Source organism: Schistocerca nitens, chromosome 5 (assembly GCF_023898315.1).
Source record: "Schistocerca nitens isolate TAMUIC-IGC-003100 chromosome 5, iqSchNite1.1, whole genome shotgun sequence".
Lineage (NCBI taxonomy): Eukaryota > Metazoa > Arthropoda > Insecta > Orthoptera > Acrididae > Schistocerca > Schistocerca nitens.
Window position 1 is genome coordinate 100900784 of NC_064618.1, and position 18595 is coordinate 100919378.

General features: G+C 46.6%; 1 protein-coding gene across 1 annotated transcript in view; it reads right to left on the reverse strand.

The window, feature by feature from the left end:
- The window catches only part of LOC126259883 (uncharacterized), a 97518-nt gene that overhangs the window by 34419 nt on the left and 44504 nt on the right, over positions 1-18595 (reverse strand). The window contains exon 3 of the mRNA XM_049956954.1: positions 9212-9501. Within this exon, the coding sequence (XP_049812911.1) occupies positions 9212-9501 (290 nt within the window). The remainder of the gene's footprint in view (positions 1-9211; positions 9502-18595) is intronic.

Here is an 18595-nt window from a genome sequence, read left to right on the forward strand (position 1 = left end):
CCTGTTGGAGGACAGGCATCCTCCGCACACTGTTCTCTTGGGGCTTTCGAGGCCGGCTGCCCCTTTTTCTTCGCGAATTTATGGCAGAGCGCACATTTAAAGTGCGGGTGAACACTACTCTCTCCCGCACTTTCTTCCAAGAAAACGGGGTACCCCAGGGCTCCGTGCTGAGTGTTGCACTGTTTGCCATCGCTATAAATCCAATTATGGATTGTCTCCTTCCTGATTTCTCGGGCTCCCTCTTCGTGGATGATTTTGAGATTTACTACAGCTCTCAACGGACCAGCCTTCTTGAACGGCGTCTTCAAGGCTGTCTCGATCGCCTCCACTCTTGGAGCATCGAAACCGGCTTCCGTTTCTCTCCCAGTAAGACCGTTTGTGTTAATTTTTGGCGACGTAAGGGGCTTCTTCCGCCCTCCTTACATCTAGGGCCTGTCAACCTTCCGTTTTCAGACGTCGCTAAATTCTTGGGTCTTATGTTTGACAGGAAACGTGGGAGGACCAGCACAGTTTTCCTACTTTCGGCTCGCTGTTTGCGATCGCTTAACACCCTCCGTGTCCTGAATGGCACCTCCTGGGGAGCGGACCGAGTGGTCCTTCTCCGCCTCTATCGCGCCTTAGTGCGCTCGAAATTGGATTATGGAAGCATAGTCTACTGCTCGGCCGTCTATTCTTCGGCGTCTCGACTCTATCCACCACCGTGGATTACGTTTAGTGTCTGGAGCTTTTTACACCAGCCCTGTGGAAAGCCTTTATGCTGAGACTGCTGAACCTCCGCTGTCCAATCGGCGAGCAGTCCTTCTGAGTCGTTATGCTCGCCATCTGTCTTCCATGCCTGCTAATCCAGCCCATGACATTTTTTTTTCGACGCCTCCTTTGATGTAGGGTATGCAGGCCGCCCCTTCTCCCTACTACCACCGGGAGTCCGCTTCCGTCAACTGCTCCATTCTCTTTCCTTCCGCTTTCCTAAAACCTTCTTGACAACTTGGGGTACAGCACCGCCTTGGCTCCGTCCCCGGATCTGCCTGCTCCGTGCCCTTTGTCGATTTCCCAAGGATGGTACCCCTACACTTGTTTATCGTCTGGCATTTGCTGCTCTATGTGCACAAATGACGGACGCCACATTTATTTACACCGACGGCTCGAAAACATCGTTAGGTGTAGGGAGTGCCTATATTGTTGGCGACACCCCAAATCAATTTCGGCTTCCCGACCAGTGTTCGGTGTATACTGCGGAGCTTTTCGCTGTTCTCCAGGCTGTCCACTACATCCGCCGCCATCGGCGGATACAGTACGTAATCTGCTGAGATTCTCTCAGCTCTCTCCTGAGTCTCAAAGCTCTTTACCCTGTGCACTCTCTGATCCACCAGATTCAGGACTGTCTGCGCTTGCTCCACCTGGGGGCGTCTCGGTGGCGTTCCTCTGGCTCCCGGGACACGCTGGTATCTGTGGGAATGAGGCGGCCGATATAGCGGCCAAGGCTGCAGTGTCTCTTCCTCGGCCAGCTATTCAGTCGATTCCCTTCACCGATCTACGGAGCGTTTTCTGTCGTCGTGTTCTTTTATGGCACGCACATTGTTCGACACTTCCCAATAATAAATTGCGGGACGTGAAAGCTCTTCCCTGTGCTTGGACCACCTTCTCCCGAACGCGTCATCGGGAGGAGGTAATTTTAACTAGACTGCGGATAGAGCACTGGAAAAATGTGAAGACATCGAAAAAGATATGATTGTCGGAAGGACAGACACAGCATACAGGGAAGTCAAAACAACCTTTGGTGACATTAAAAGCAACGGTGGTAATATTAAGAGTGCAACGGGAATTCCACTGTTAAATGCAGAGGAGAGCAGATAGGTGGAAAGAATACATTGAAAGCCTCTATGAGAGTGAAGTTTTGTCTGATGTGATAGAAGAAGAAACAAGAGTCGATTTAGAAGAGATAGGGGATAGAATCGGAATTTAAGAGCTTTGGAGGACTTACGGTCAAATAAGGGAGAAGGGATAGATAACATTCCATCAGAATTTCTTAAATCATTGGGGGAAGTGGCAACAAAACGACTATTCACGTTGGTGTGTAGAATATATGGGTCTGGCGACATACCATCTGACTTTCGGAAAAGCATCATCCACACAATTCTGAAGGCTGCAAGAGCTGACAAGTGCGAGATTCACCGCACAAACAGCTTGTCAGCAACTAGGATGCATGAGCTGTTAAGAATAATGTACAGAAGAATGGAAAAAAGAGTTCAGGATGTGTTAGATGACAACCAGTTTAAGTTTAGGGAAGGTAGAGGCACCAGAGAAGCAGTTTTGACGTTGTGGTTCAAAATGGAAGCAAGACAACAGAAAATCAAGACACATTCATAGGATTTGTCGACCTGGAAAAAGCGTTCGACAATGTGAAATGGTTCAAGATGTTAGAAATTCATACAGTATCCAAGTTTCCGTCACGTGTATTTTTTAACCCCTCCACCTAGGTGGGTGGGCGGCACTGACACAGATTCAGCTTCGTGGCTGCTCTGACAGGTTTAACGTGCCCAACGAAACTGCGTGGGTGGCAAGGCAGGCGTCGCCGAACCGTTGGTCTTAGAGCGACCCTTTACCGCATACGTTATTAAAGCACAGTCCCCTCCCCCCCTCCCCCCCTCCTCCCCCCCGTGACCACGTCACACGAGAACGCGAAAGGAAACCTCTGAAAGGGCGTACGACCCTTCCCTTTTGCTGCTTCGGATCACTATCACGTCTAGTGCGGTTGCAGCTCCACCATGTCCTCAGGCCAGTGTCGAAACGCCCCGGGGTTGGCAGCAGTGTCGAGCGCTGCCACGAACGTCAGCCTGGTGCTCATGGCACTGCAAACTGGCTTTTGGTTTTATTGGCACCTTATGCCGCTCTATGACACTATTTGTGTTGATTCGGAAGAGCGGTGTTTGAGAAGCTTCCCTCGTGCACCCACAACAAAACCGCGCGATTTCGTCGTGGGGTGCCGCCCTTCTTTTCCGCCTCTGCGATGGAGGTCAGAAGGGATGGAATGTGGACGTGTCACACTGTGGATACGTCACACACACCCTCTTACCCACAGTGGCATTGGGCAGAATAGTGGTGGAATTTCTTGCCAATCTGACACCATTAACCCACTTTATTATAGTCTTAAAAAGTTCAGAGCTGTGGCCATATTTTTCGCACGTCTCGACCCCTCGCAGTCTGCCCGAGGATGACGTTGCTTTTGCACCATTAGAGGAAGGTCGTAGGATCCTTTGAGCCAAGTTTCAAACACATCCGCCGGAATGGAAGAAAAAGTGATCGATTAATTTTCTTGCGCACTTCAGCCACGCATCATATGAACCAATTAACTGTCAGGTAGCTAATGTCGTTATCACTTAGAGAGGGCAGTCAATAATATGGAGGACTGACTGTAAGGAGGCATCACAGTCGCAGTACTTTAGAACCAGCCGAGCCTAATTTTTGCAGTAGATAGCAGATGTCGTTATGTCCAGTTAAAATACGGTTCTTGAGCCACCATAGACGTATCTGGGGGTCAGATCAGTGTGTGCATAAGAAAGGGGTCTGGACAATATGTTGAGTAAACAAGACTGCTCCCCCTGAAATTTCCATCAATCGTTCAAACAATGGTTCAAAAGACTTTGAGCACTACGGGACTCAACTGCTGTGGTCATCGGCCCCCTAGAACTTAGAACTACTTAAACCTAGCTAACCTAAGGACAGCACACACATCCATGCCCGTGACAGAATTCGAACCTGCGACCGTAGCAGTCGCACGGTTCCGGACTGCGCGCCTAGAACAGCGAGACCACCGCGGCCGGCCATCAATCGTTGAAGCTGTAAGAGGAATCAATAAGGTTGCTTACTGTTCGCCACAATTGTTTCTTTTACTTCAAGCGTTGGTGTTCTGCTTACGCAAAACCTAGATTAATGGGTAGCTGAGGATTCTTCTTAACGTTGTATCAGACCTCCAGCTCTACGAAGATAAGAAACTCTCCTGGAGCTGGGATACTGCTGAGAACAAAAAGCCATAAGGTCTTTGCACTCCGAAAACGTTGAGTGCCACGTCTATCTTATTAGTGTAAGTATTATTACTCCAGGTCGAGCAATAGTATTCGGAACAGGGCATGATAGGGCTCTGCCTGCGGGTCTTAAAATTTGAGCGTTACACTGAGGAGCAATCCGTTGACTTTTGTCACCTAATATCGTGTAGGACCCTCTTCTGTCCGGCATAGTGCAGCAGATCGACGTGGCATCGGCACAAGAAGTCACTGGAAGTCCGCTGCAGAAACATTCAACCATACTTACGAAAGTGTTGCCGGTGCAGCATTCTGTGCACGATCTGACCTCTCTATTATGTCCCATAAATGTTCGTTCGATGCGATTCATTTCATTTCACGTGCTCCTATTCTCTTTCGTGAGTCTTCTAAAGGGTCCAGTTTTCGCATGCGTAGGGCAGTATCAGTGTAGAGATACACTATGTGATCAAAAGTATCCGGACACCTGGCTGAAAATGATTTACATGTCCGTGGCGCTCCCCATCGGTAACACACCCTTAACCTTGACGACAGCTTCCCGTCTCGCAGGCATACGTTCAATCAGGTGCTGGAAGGTTTCTTTGACAGCTGCACTGAAGAAAGATTTCGTTGTCGGTCGGTCGGTGAGGCCTGGCACGAAGTCTGCGTTCCAAAACATCCCAAAGGTGCTCTATAGGATTCAGGTCAGGACTGTGCAGGCCAGTACATTACAGGGATGTTATTGTCGTGCAACCACTCGGCCACAGGCCGTGCATTATGAACAGGTGCTCGATCTTGTTGAAAGATGCAATCGCCATCCCCGAATTGCTCTTCAGCAGTGGAAAGGTGCTTAAAACATCAGTGTAGGTTTCTGCTGTGATAGTGCCACACAAATCAACAAGGCGTGCAAGCCTCGCCCATGAGAAACACTACCACACCATAACACCATCACCTCCGAATTTTACTGTTGGCACTATACATGCTGGCAGATGACGTTCACTGGGCATTCGCCATCCCACGCACTGCCGTCGCAACTCCACATTGCGTGGAGTGACGAATCACGGTAAACAAAGTTTTTCCACTGTTAAATCGTCCAGTGTTTACGTCCCATCACCAAGCGAAGCGTCGTTTGGCATTTCGTGATGTGTGGCGTATGAGCAGCCGCTAGACCACGAAATCAAAGTATTTTTTCACCTCCCGCCTAACTGTTATAGTACTTGAAATGGATCCTGATACAGTTTGGAATTCCTCTGTGATGGTCTGGATAGATGTCTATTACACATTACGATCCTCTTCAACTGTCGGTAGTCTGTCGACAGACGAGGTTGGCCTGTTTGCTTTTGGCCTGTTTGCTTTTGGCCTGTTTGCTTTTGGCCTGTTTGCTTTTGGCCTGTTTGCTTTTGGCCTGTTTGCTTTTGGCCTGTTTGCTTTTGGCCTGTTTGCTTTTGGCCTGTTTGCTTTTGGCCTGTTTGCTTTTGGCCTGTTTGCTTTTGGCCTGTTTGCTTTTGGCCTGTTTGCTTTTGGCCTGTTTGCTTTTGGCCTGTTTGCTTTTGGCCTGTTTGCTTTTGGCCTGTTTGCTTTTGGCCTGTTTGCTTTTGGCCTGTTTGCTTTTGGCCTGTTTGCTTTTGGCCTGTTTGCTTTTGGCCTGTTTGCTTTTGGCCTGTTTGCTTTTGGCCTGTTTGCTTTTGGCCTGTTTGCTTTTGGCCTGTTTGCTTTTGGCCTGTTTGCTTTTGGCCTGTTTGCTTTTGGCCTGTTTGCTTTTGGCCTGTTTGCTTTTGGCCTGTTTGCTTTTGGCCTGTTTGCTTTTGGCCTGTTTGCTTTTGGCCTGTTTGCTTTTGGCCTGTTTGCTTTTGGCCTGTTTGCTTTTGGCCTGTTTGCTTTTGGCCTGTTTGCTTTTGGCCTGTTTGCTTTTGGCCTGTTTGCTTTTGGCCTGTTTGCTTTTGGCCTGTTTGCTTTTGGCCTGTTTGCTTTTGGCCTGTTTGCTTTTGGCCTGTTTGCTTTTGGCCTGTTTGCTTTTGGCCTGTTTGCTTTTGGCCTGTTTGCTTTTGGCCTGTTTGCTTTTGGCCTGTTTGCTTTTGGCCTGTTTGCTTTTGGCCTGTTTGCTTTTGGCCTGTTTGCTTTTGGCCTGTTTGCTTTTGGCCTGTTTGCTTTTGGCCTGTTTGCTTTTGGCCTGTTTGCTTTTGGCCTGTTTGCTTTTGGCCTGTTTGCTTTTGGCCTGTTTGCTTTTGGCCTGTTTGCTTTTGGCCTGTTTGCTTTTGGCCTGTTTGCTTTTGGCCTGTTTGCTTTTGGCCTGTTTGCTTTTGGCCTGTTTGCTTTTGGCCTGTTTGCTTTTGGCCTGTTTGCTTTTGGCCTGTTTGCTTTTGGCCTGTTTGCTTTTGGCCTGTTTGCTTTTGGCCTGTTTGCTTTTGGCCTGTTTGCTTTTGGCCTGTTTGCTTTTGGCCTGTTTGCTTTTGGCCTGTTTGCTTTTGGCCTGTTTGCTTTTGGCCTGTTTGCTTTTGGCCTGTTTGCTTTTGGCCTGTTTGCTTTTGGCCTGTTTGCTTTTGGCCTGTTTGCTTTTGGCCTGTTTGCTTTTGGCCTGTTTGCTTTTGGCCTGTTTGCTTTTGGCCTGTTTGCTTTTGGCCTGTTTGCTTTTGGCCTGTTTGCTTTTGGCCTGTTTGCTTTTGGCCTGTTTGCTTTTGGCCTGTTTGCTTTTGGCCTGTTTGCTTTTGGCCTGTTTGCTTTTGGCCTGTTTGCTTTTGGCCTGTTTGCTTTTGGCCTGTTTGCTTTTGGCCTGTTTGCTTTTGGCCTGTTTGCTTTTGGCCTGTTTGCTTTTGGCCTGTTTGCTTTTGGCCTGTTTGCTTTCCACTTCCCTAGGTCCACTGTTTCCGTTCTGATAGTGATGTTTGGGTGTCACTTGTGTCATGTCTGTACGCGAGAATTCCACACTCCTAATCACGTGACCAAGTTCGAAGTCTGCGAGTTGCGCAAAGCGTTCCATTCTGCTCTCACGATGTTTAATGACTACTGAGGTTGCTGATATGGAGTGCTTGGCAGTAGGTGGCAACACAATGCACCTAATATGAAAAACGCATATTCTGGGGGTGTCCGGATACTTTTGATCACATAGTGCACTTTCTTTGCCAAGGTTCTGTGTATAGTTCCACTTCCTTAGTATTTCATTGTACAAGTTGTTAGGAAATTCCTCTTACAAACTCCCAGGACTTGAAGAGAGGAGTGAGTACATAATACGAGGGTTGGAACTTTTTGCAGGACAATGCTCAAGCACGTACAGTGCAAGGTGTAACTGATTTGACTTATGGGGATGCCAAGTGCTGTACCACCTACGGCGCTCCCCTGACTTAAGCCTACGTGAGTTCAACTCGATTTCTAAACTGATGGAAACACAGCATTCGCTTCAGAACTGCTAGAAATTCGTTGGGCAATAAACCGCGCCACTCTGTCAACACAACTGGCACTGCTAAGAGTATCCTACGACTTCCACATAGCTGGCAACGGAAGGTTCCCAAAGAAACAATGACTGACTTTGCATTTCATTACATAACCAACATGGTACCACATCACACACAGGGTGATTTATTTTTTCACCGTGTTGATCATTGAGAGGATACGGAACAAAAATGGTCGAATGAACTTAAGTCTGTAAATGCATGTTTTCCATGCTAGTGACCATTTATTCAGTCATATTTTGTTACAGAGACTGCGGTCTAGTATGCGTTGTATCACGTAGTCAGTCACAATTACAGTATGCCTGGTTTCCTCCTAGAGGGTTGTACCGTTTTTCATGCGTTCCGCCCTCTCATGCCTTAGTCATTGGTAATGTTGTGTACGATTCACTTCTCTTGTTGTGGATGTGATACAGTGTTGTAGGCAGTTGTTCCGAGAGCTTTGCCATTGGCCTTTCTGTAATTAAACACCATGTCGCGATGGGCGGCGGGCAGCAAGGTTGTATCAGAGGACCTGTCCCCACTGACAACAACCAAAGCCTTTGGCTGCAAAAAGTGTTACACCCTTTGTCTGAGACAGGATCGTGTCAGGAAGCAGGAAATAATGAAGGCCGTACCTGAAATGAAATATTCGGACACCAGAGATTGAGGGAAATGTATTGACATGGCGGTCGCCTTCCATAGTGTTAATCACAAATCCGTTTGCCTGCCAGCACAGGGTAAGCCAGACAACCATGTGGAACGTTCTCCATGACAACTGTTGCTACCCTTACCTCTTACAGTGTCTGCAGGGCTTACTAGCGACAGATTTGCCACATTGGGAGCAGTTTTCTCACTGGTTTCTTCACCAGGCAATTACTGGGGGATTTGTGTCATCCATCCTTTCCACAGATGAGGCCACCTTTACATAGAGTGGTATCTTCAACTTTCATAACGGTAATCTGTGGGATAGCATGCAGAACCCCTATGGTGTGGTGACAGCGAATCATCAGTATCACTGCAGCTGGAATGTGTGTGCAGGGTAATTGGCGACCATATTTTGGGACCAGCCTTCCTTCCATGTTGCCTAACTGGCTGGAACTGTTGGCGTTTCTTGTTGGGATTTTGCGTTCTCTGCTGGGAAAAGTGCCATTACTGATTCGAAGTGTTATGAGACGGAGCATCAAGTAGCAGCGTCATGTCACCATTAACATCCGGACGCATCTCAATCGTATCTCCACTGGTTGATGGGTCGGACCAGGGGGTTCAGTTGCGTGGCCAGCATCGTTCACGGTATCTCAGCCTGTGCGATTTCTGGTTATGGGACCACCTCAAGGGTATTGTGTATGCAGAGCCCATTCCAGATGTGGAGCCAGTGGAGAAGTGTATTCATGGTGCTTTTGACACCGTTCAGATGCAGCTTGGGTGATGTGAACGTGTGAGACAAAACATGCTGAAACACATGCAAGTATGTGTACTAGACTGCAGGCTCTGTAACAATGTGTGAATAAATAGTCTCTAACCTGGAAACCATCAGTCAATTTGCAGAGATAAGTTGAGTAGACCTGTTTTGTTCCATATTCTCTCATCGATCAATCTCTAGAATTTGTACACCTGTATATTTAAATGTATTTGACAAGCAAATCGTACAAAAATTAATATGACGTGTCTGTGTGACAGTGAAATAGCAATTCCCTCCAATATACTGCAACACACTTCTCGAAACTACATCCACCTGCTGTGTACACTCTCTCGACCACAGTAACAGCTCACCTGCAGTCGGTGGTTAGTGGGTTGTAAGCCCAGGCGCCAGCGCAGGTGCCAGTGACGTAGTTGGGGTCCCCGACTCTGGGACAGAGATGGTAGATGCTGCAGTTGTACGGGTCAGGGAAGTAGCCGGCGGCCCGGCACTCGAAGAAGCCGTTGGCGCTGCTGCTGCGACACTCGGACAGCTCCGGCTGTGTGCACGCCTCGTCGCCGGCGCTGCACCTGAGACCGTCGGTGCAAATCTCCAGCGTCGAGGTGGTCAGCCCTCCGGCGCCGTCTCCCACGCACAGCGCAACCTGTCACAGTGCGTGCTGCTGGAGGACAGTACACGTGCATCCACGCCAGTGGTTCCCAACCGGAGGCAGAAGAGGGGAGGGGGGAGGTAATTACTCCCTGAGGGGTAAAATGAAATTTTATGAGGGGCTAAACCCCTGCAATTCGATTCTGTTTGTCACGAATCCAAATCACACTATGTGATCAAAAGTATCCGGACACCTGGCTGAAAATGACGTAAAAGTTCGTCGCGCCCTCCATTGGTAATGCTGGAATTCAACATGGTGTTGGCCCACCCTTAGCCTCTCGCAGGTATACATTCAGTCAGGTGCTGGAAGGTTTCTTGGGGAATGGCAGCCCATTCTGCACTAAGGACAGGTATCAATGACGGTCGGTGAGACCTGGCACGAAGTCTGCGTTCCAAAACATCCCAAAGGCGTTCTATACGATTCAGGTCAGGACTCTACACAATCATCCTTGTAGTGGACTGGCCTGCACAACCACTCCTCCAAGGCCATGCGTTATGAACACGTGCTCGATCAGTCACCATCCCTGAAGTTCTTGCTTAAAACATCAGTGTATGCCTGTGCTGCGATAGTGCCACGCAAAACAAGGGGTGCAAGCCCCGGCCATTAAAACACGACCACACCATAACTCCACCGCCTCCGAATTTTACTGTTGGCACTACACACGCTGGCAGATGGCGTTCACCAGGCATTCGCCATACCCACAGCCTGCCATCGGATCGCTGTATTGTGTACCGTGATTCGTCACTCCACGCAACGTTTTTCCACTGTTCAATCGTCCAATGTTTACGCCTCATCACCAAGCGAAGCGTCGTTTGCCATTTCGTGATGTGTGGCTTATGAGCAGCCGCTCGACCATGACATACAAGTTTTATCAGCTCCCACCCACCTCTCATTGGCATTCCAAACTGCATCAGGATCCACGGCACGTACTGTGTGATGGCAGACATCTATCCAGACCGACAGTTGAAGAGGGTCGTCATGTGTAATAGGCAGTCTCTGTTAGTCAACAGACGAAGTCGGCGTGTACTCTTTGGTGCTGAACGTGTCCCTTCACGTTTCCACTTGACTATTACATCGGAAACAGTGGACCTAGGAATGTTTAGGAGTGTGGAAATCTCGCGTACAGACGTATGACACAAGTGACACCCTATCTTCTGACCACGTTCGAAGTCAGTGAGTTCCGCGGAGCTGGTATCGAGTAGCCGGCAGTAGGTGGCAGCACAATGCACATATGAAAAAAGTATGTTTCTGGGGGTGTCCGGATATTTTGGATCACATTGTGATAATCGTAATGATCTTTTGAAAATACACTGTTTCCAAAAAACTCTAACGACTTACTTCATCAATAACACTGTCCTCACCCATCCAGTCCGTTCCCATTGCAGCACTACACAGGCGTCATTCCACCATCACACTCAGTATTTTTACTTCTGTCCTTTTCCCACTACTTCCCACCCCCCCTCCTTCCCACCTCTCCCTTGCCGTCCGTCTAACCCCAGCACTTCGCTGTCCGCCACCCCGTTTTGGACGTACGTTCGCAGCTCGTTGTGTAGTGGTTAGTCTATGGATCTCGGGCCCCAAGGTTTGATTCCTGGCTGCATCGGGGATTTTCACCGGGCGGAAACTGGATGTTTACGCTGTCCTCATTATTTTGTTGTTATTCGGGAATGTGACGAGTCTGGACAGTGAAAAGATTGGTTTGTGGGGCGCTCAACTGCACAGTTATTAGTATCCGTAAAAATTACCAAATACCACCACCACCACTAGGACCTGACCTCATTAGCCGTTAACTCTCGAGGTGACTTTTCTGTAACATTTACTACAAGGTGGGGTCTCTGGGACCACTGAGTTTAGCCCGAGATGTAAGGCACAAATCATTTGACATTGTGAAAATAATTATTACACAACTTGCATTAACAAAGAGATAATTGATAATGTAAAATACTGCAGGCATTATTTAGAGCAAATACTTTTATCACACGAGATCAAAAACTTACGTTCGTTTATACGAACTATTTAAAAAAAGAAAAGATCTGTTATACAACAATTTTCTAGAATTTTTCAGAGAGTAATATTTAGTTGTCTACCTGTAGCAAGTAAATGTTCACAACAAGTAAATGTTAACAAATGTTCCACGGTTTTAACTTGCACATAAAAATTATACTTGATGGGTATGAAAAGAAACTCCAAAACTGGGATTCAGTACTGCGATCTAAATTTTTCTACCTTATCACCACTCAGGACACATTTCATTTTCATTAACACTTCAACTACTTTATTGAAGAAACAGAAAGATCCCCATCACAGTTGTTCTTAAGTTTTTCCTCTGAGAGAACGTCTTGTTCTCTAGCAGAACCGTGATCACTGAATATTGTAAAATCTTCGCCTTCTGTGTCTGATATGTTAATCGGTGGATGATGGGAAATGTGTAGATCAATAAACAAACATAGGATGGTGAAAACTGACACGTTAATGTCTACACATTCTGTACTACACTGAAGAAACCAGGTACGTAGTTCACGAGCTGTTTATGAGACCCTGTCACGTCACAGTAACATGTGTCAACAACAAACAACGAAGGCAATAATGCAACCGACAGCAAAACATTACAGGAGTGGTGATTTAAGGAGGGTGGGGGTGATTTAGAAGCATCTTGTTAGATCTGAACTTGGAGAGGGCGATAGAAAACTTTCGCGCAGTTTGAGACCACACCTTGTGAGTTAAGGGTTACTGGCAAAATGATCAAAGCATCTGGAGATTTTGGTTTGAAAATCAACATAAAGTATGTAACAGTATATGGAATAACGGAAGGACTACAGAGGACTGTACAATGTCGGTAATGATTCCGTTTCATAAGAAAGGAATCGCAAAGCGTTGTGAGAATTACAGAACTATTTCATTAATTGCACATGGCAGCGAGATTCTTCTAAATGTCATCAATGAATTCCTGACTTCCTACTCAGTTTGCTCTGGCGGTATTTCTTTATCTGAGTTTGAGAATCTGCACTTACGTTCCTTTATTACGCACAATGTCAGAACTAATGGGGTGTTGAACTCCTTACATTTTCCAGTTATCTGTCTTTGTTTCTTGGACTATAGCAAGGCTTTAGACTGTGATCGATGGAAAGAACTGTGGAATGTACTGTCAGAAATAAGATGATCAGGAAAGCCTATTACCCTTACCAGAAATATCTACACTGATAGATTGGATAAAATTATTTCAAATCCTTTTGAACCATGTAAAGGAGTTAGAAAGGGGCGCATTCTAGAGCCGGTTCTATTTAACACCTATGGAGAATATGTTGTGAGAAAGTCTTCATGGCTCGACTGTTGTTTCTACTGGTGTTTTCAGAAAATTTTAAATTATTGTTTCTGCGTCGTCCTATTCAGATCTCAAGTAAAATGAGAGAAATACTAAGGGGAGGAAGTGAGAAACGTGGATTGTCAATTAATAAGAAAAGATCATAAACAGAGGTGTCATTACTGCCTACTGGTGTGGTATCAGAATATGGATAAGTTGATCACTTTGTCTACCTGTGCTATGTGGCTCAGAAATATGGTGGCTCTAAACACAAAATACGACGTGGGTAGGGATGCTTCATCGAAGCTGACAGTAAGTTTGGAAAGACTCAACCATATCCAGACACATTAAAATGAGATTGCTGGAATCTTTGTTGTTTTCTGTTTTCCTTTAAGGCTCTGAAACATGGATAATGAAGGGCACTGAAAAAGAATTCATGCTTTTGAAATGTGGGCATATAGGTGTTGCTGAGAATGATGGCTGGACAAATGGAACAACAAATTAATCTTTTAGAACTTAGATTCTGGACAACCTCTTCTCCATCCTGTTTCTGACAAATCCTGCAGTTCTTTGGTCACATAATTCGACAACAGGAGGATAACTTGGAAAAGCTGATCGTTAAGGCGAAGGGAAAAATGGCAGGGGAGACTATCTCATCTATTCATGCTCTCGGTGAAGGAGAACACAAATCAGACATGGGGCCAGTGACTCCCAGATGCAGAAGACCGCGAAAAATGAAAATTGGTAACCCATCACACAGTCCTCTTATCAGCCTAACTACGAAGACGCACTGTTGATGATTATCTGTAAGTGTTGTATCAGCAGTTATGAAAAATATTAGTTGCCAATGTCTTGATTCACCATTTGCATCAGGCGGGCTACAGAAAATGAGTGAACTCAGCATCTCCCGGACAATCTTATATGAGGTATATGTATCACACTTAACAAAATGGACGCGGCGGGACACAGTGATCACAAAAGTTTGCAACATCAAGATTGAAGACGAACTCCTTGGAAGTTACAGACGGAGCAAGACGTTCAGCTAGGTACCCACTGTCAAAGAACGCGTATTGAATCATATTGGTTGACAGGGTGATAAGCTCCACAAGAGACCGACTCGCATTCGGCTGCATGCTATCACATTCCATCGGTGCTTGTCATGAAACTGGCTGGTCTTTAAGGCGTAGCTGCAGCTAGTGCGATAATACATTTTGTAGGCACGGAAAAAAAACAAACGTCCAGTCTGAATTGATCCAATGGTTCCAGGTGTAATAACTGCAACGTGACACACACTAGAGCAGCGGTGTTCATTAGCGCTGACAAATCCACTCAGACAAGCAACACTCTGCGAAATAACTGCAGAAATCGATGTGGCACGTATGACGCACGTGTCCGTTACGACAGTGCGGTGAAATTTGGTGTTAATGGACTATGGTAGCGGACAACAATGAGTGTCTTTGCAGACAGCACGACATCGCCTGCATGGCCCCCTCCTGGGTTCGTGATCGTATCGGTTGGACCATACTCATCTGACCAAGCCATGGTTCTCCAGCCGTGTGTCTACTGCAGCCCACTCGAACCCTACCAACAGCTCTTCGGTTGATGGCTTCGTGGAGTCTTCCGTTGCTAAGTTGTCAGCAAGACCCGTGCAAGCTGATGGTGGCTCCAAAATGGTATGGGCTTAACACCCAATGGACTGGGCCCTCTGATCCAACTGAACCGATCATTGTCTGGAAACTATCTGAGCAATTCATAGCAGGTTCCAAGGAGCTGAATAGAGACTTCATGTTCCCAAGTATCTAAAAAAGTGAGGGTCCCTTCCTTTTCAAATTCAGCTGTAAGCTTAATACTTTCATGCATGGAATTTAATATCTGGGCTAAGTATTTTTTACACAATTTTGTAATGCACTTTATTCTACTTTGTGGTACTGCAATTGAGTTTTACGTTCTACAGGTTAGCAAAGTAAGGTCTTATGGGACCAAACCGCTGCTAACTTGCCAGGTTTAAAAGTTTTTGCTAAGGTGGTTGTTTTTGCTGTTGTTGTTGAAGAAGAAGAACTTCTTCTTCTTCTTCTTGTGGTCTTCAGTCCTGAGACGGGTTTGATACAGCTCTCCATGCTACTCTCTCATGTAAAGCTTCATCTCCCAGTGCCTACTGCAACCTACATCCTTCTCAATCTGCTTAGTGTATTCATCTCTTGGTCTCCCTCTACGATTTTTACCCTCCACGCTGCCCTCCAATACTAAATTGGTGATCCCTTGATGCCTCAGAACATGTCCTACCAACCGATCCCTTCTTCTGGTCAAGTTGTGCCACAAACTCCTCTTCTTCCCAATCCTGTTCAATACCTCCTCATTAGTTATGTGATCTACCCATCAAATCGTTGCCGCAGGCATAATGGAGCATAGAGAAGTAAAACATGTCTTAACGTTTTTTGTGTTTTTTTTTTCTTCGGACCATCTTCACAAAGGACTGCAAATTTTGGGGAACCTGTTGAGGCTCATTCTGGAACCCGTGCTAAACATCTTTTGTAAAACTGGACTGTATGAAATAAATTGAGGATCATGAGTGTTTTTACATGGGATAAACTGGGCAAGAATCCAAAACGAGATTTAAAGAACATGGGTATACGAGCAACAGTTGCGCATTAGGTTTTCATGTAGAAGATGAAAGCCGTACGCTGGCAGAATCAGAAAATAGCATGACTATTCTGCACACAGAGAGGAAGGGAAACAATCTGGACATTTTGGAGGGATTGGAAATACATGAATTCAGTCAAGTGGCTCCAGAACAGCTATTAAACGAGAAAATTGGTAGTGGTAAGAAATGGTTTTTTTAGTCCTTCTGACGAATTATTGTGAGAGGCACGTAAAGGCTTCATAACTGTCGCAACTACTTTTCTGAAATTGGTGTATAGACAGCCACCTCTCCCTCTATTTTTTTTGTGCACTATAAAGGTTAGTGAACACAACGTTAGGTTCATCAGTGGTTCAGGAGGAAAATGTCTTCAATTTCAACGTTTGTCGTTTTCTTGATTTGTCATTGAACTGCTTGACTAAAGTCCTTTTGTAATTGTACGTCATCTTTTAAGTACAAAAAGAAAAATTCTGAACGTTGAAATGTACACTCCCTTTCGTATGTACTTCTCTGATCAGTGAATCAAGACAAAAATTTTTCTGTAATTCTGATACGCTAATTTTACGATAAATAAGTATTATATACGTATGTTGAAAGGTACAATCTCGTGCCCGTATACTACAGTGATGCTTCTTTTATTGTGTTTAAGTGCAGGCGGGAAATATCTTTTCCCTTTACCAATTTTTACGTGCAGGCACGCTACGTATGTTTTCGTTGTTTTTTTACTATTTCAACGGGCATAAACAGTTTGGTTCATTATTGCGGCTATCGATGTGCCACAGTATGGGACAATTGTCTTTAGATTTGCAATTACACTTCTTTACTGTTCGTCAGATATAAAATCTTAACAGATCCTTCTGTAATCTTCGACAAATGGTGCCTTTCCAAGACAAGATATTTTTTACGCAATTCTCTAATGTACTTGTTCTTTGTGCTACTGCGATCTGTTTTTTAATGTACCTGAAACAGTAACCAACAACAAGTAAAAGTATATAATTCTTAGTAAACATATCGGGATTTGCACAGCCGCGTTGCCGTAATGTGGTGCCCTCTTGCACCGCGTGGTTAACTGGCAAGTAGGAGCACACTGGAGTAGCAGTTTTGCGTAGTCCTTCTCACGACTAACATTTCCATTTTTCATGTTTAAATTAGGTGTCACATGTTTTAGTTCGTAAATGTATGACACCTTGTTCCTTACTCAAAGTTATGTGTGCTATGGATGGTATGTATTGGTTCTGATACTTAGTTCCTTTTTGCGCTTTCTTGTTATACTTTGTTACAGATTTTTTTTAAAAACGCCAAATGTTGTGTTATGTTTCGTCCTCTGCCCTTCATCAGATTTCCTGCTGTAAACAATATGTCATTTGGAATAAATGCACCAAAAAACAACTAATGCCTGTTTCTTCGCGACTAGTCAGTTGACTGGATTTTAGAAAACCTATGTTAATAATAATGCCACTACCGCAGATTCAGTCCGACGTACGTAAGGTTAGTTATGATTGGAAAATTACAGTAAAGAAGATAACGGTTGGTGTAAATCCATATATCACCACCAGATGAGACACTTATTAATTTCTATCCACAAGCGCAGAACCTTACTTCAAAATAATTAGACACGAAAGAGTGTAGTGGACTGTTAAGGCAGCCAGTCCACAGTGAAGAAGCCGAAAGGGCACGCGTCAACTCACGCCGTCTGGCGTTAAGTCTGGAACACGATTTGTAATGAATGTGATAAAGAAAAGAAGGTAGCTACTAGAACACTTAACTTTTATATCGTCCTTTGGTATGCAGCATTCTTGATGATACAAGTGAGACTATCTTGAGATACATGCAATGGTACAAATGGCGCCTTGCTAGGTCGTAGCCATTAACTTAGCTGAAGGCTGTTCTATCTGTCTCTCGGCAAATGAGAGAAAGGCTTCGTCAGTGTAGTCGCTAGCAACGTTGTCGTACAACTGGGGCGAGTGCTAGTACGTCTCTCGAGACCTGCCTTGTGGTGACGCTCGGTCTGCGATCCTGACAGTGGCGACACGCGGGTCCGACATGTACTAATGGACCGCGGCCGATTTAAGATACCACCTAGCAAGCGTGGTGTCTGGCGGTGACACCACATTCGTCCCCCGCAAATCGGCGAACGGTCGTGTGATAAGGCTTCCGCCCGCCGTGGGGAGGACCCCATGTTGACGTATGCGATGAGGTGGGGAGCCTAACAACAGGCGAGGCCGTGCCACCCGCACCCTGCCATTCGGTCCGAGGGGAGCTAGGAAACGCCTGAAAACCTAGTCCAGGGTGCACGTCAACATGCGGTGTATGCGCCCGTAATGAGACAGGAGGGGCCGAAGGGTCGACCTCCATGTGGTCGGGGCACCCGACGGGCGAAGACGACATCTGGGCCGGAGCGGGCAAGAGTTCCATGGCGGAGTACAGCTGGTCACGGGAAGCGATCGGCGGCGCGCGACCCAGGGAGGCGCTGGGCGGCTGCAGCGAAGCGTCCACAGCGAGCGGCGCCGGCGGGAGAACAGGCGACGGCGGCGCGTCGCCAAGGGGCAAAATGGAAAGCATCGTCGGTAACACGTGGGGATGAGGCGAGCCAGTAGATGGGTCCCCAGGGCGCTGACCGGACGGCACCGTCGCTGAAAGCAGACGGGGAGCGGCAGAACCCAGGCGACGACAGAGGCGCAGCTGATTGGTTTTGGGGGCCTCTGGTGAGGTGCGTCGGCATCTCAAATACATAGCGCGGCCGAGGCAGCGAAGAATGCGCCCTGCGAGCCAACGCCGTGAACCTCGATAGGTGCGATAGAAGACAACGTCGCCAGGAGCAGAAGCAGGAGTCTGCCGCTGCACAGGAACCTGATGCGGCGGATGCAGCAAAGACATCAAGGTTCGATGAGGACGACCGTGGAGCAACTCAGCCGGCGAGCGACCATCGCGGGGCTGAGAGCGATACGAGGACAAAAAGAGCAATAACGCGTCCCCCCGAGAATGCGACTCTTTCAATTTCAACATCTGTGACTTAAAAGTCCGGACCAATCGTTCAGCGGCACCGTTTGACTGAGGCGAAAACGGCTCGGATGTCAGATGTTGAATACCATTGGCCTTGCAGAATGACTGAAATTCTGCGGACATGAATTGTGGGCCATTGTCGGAAA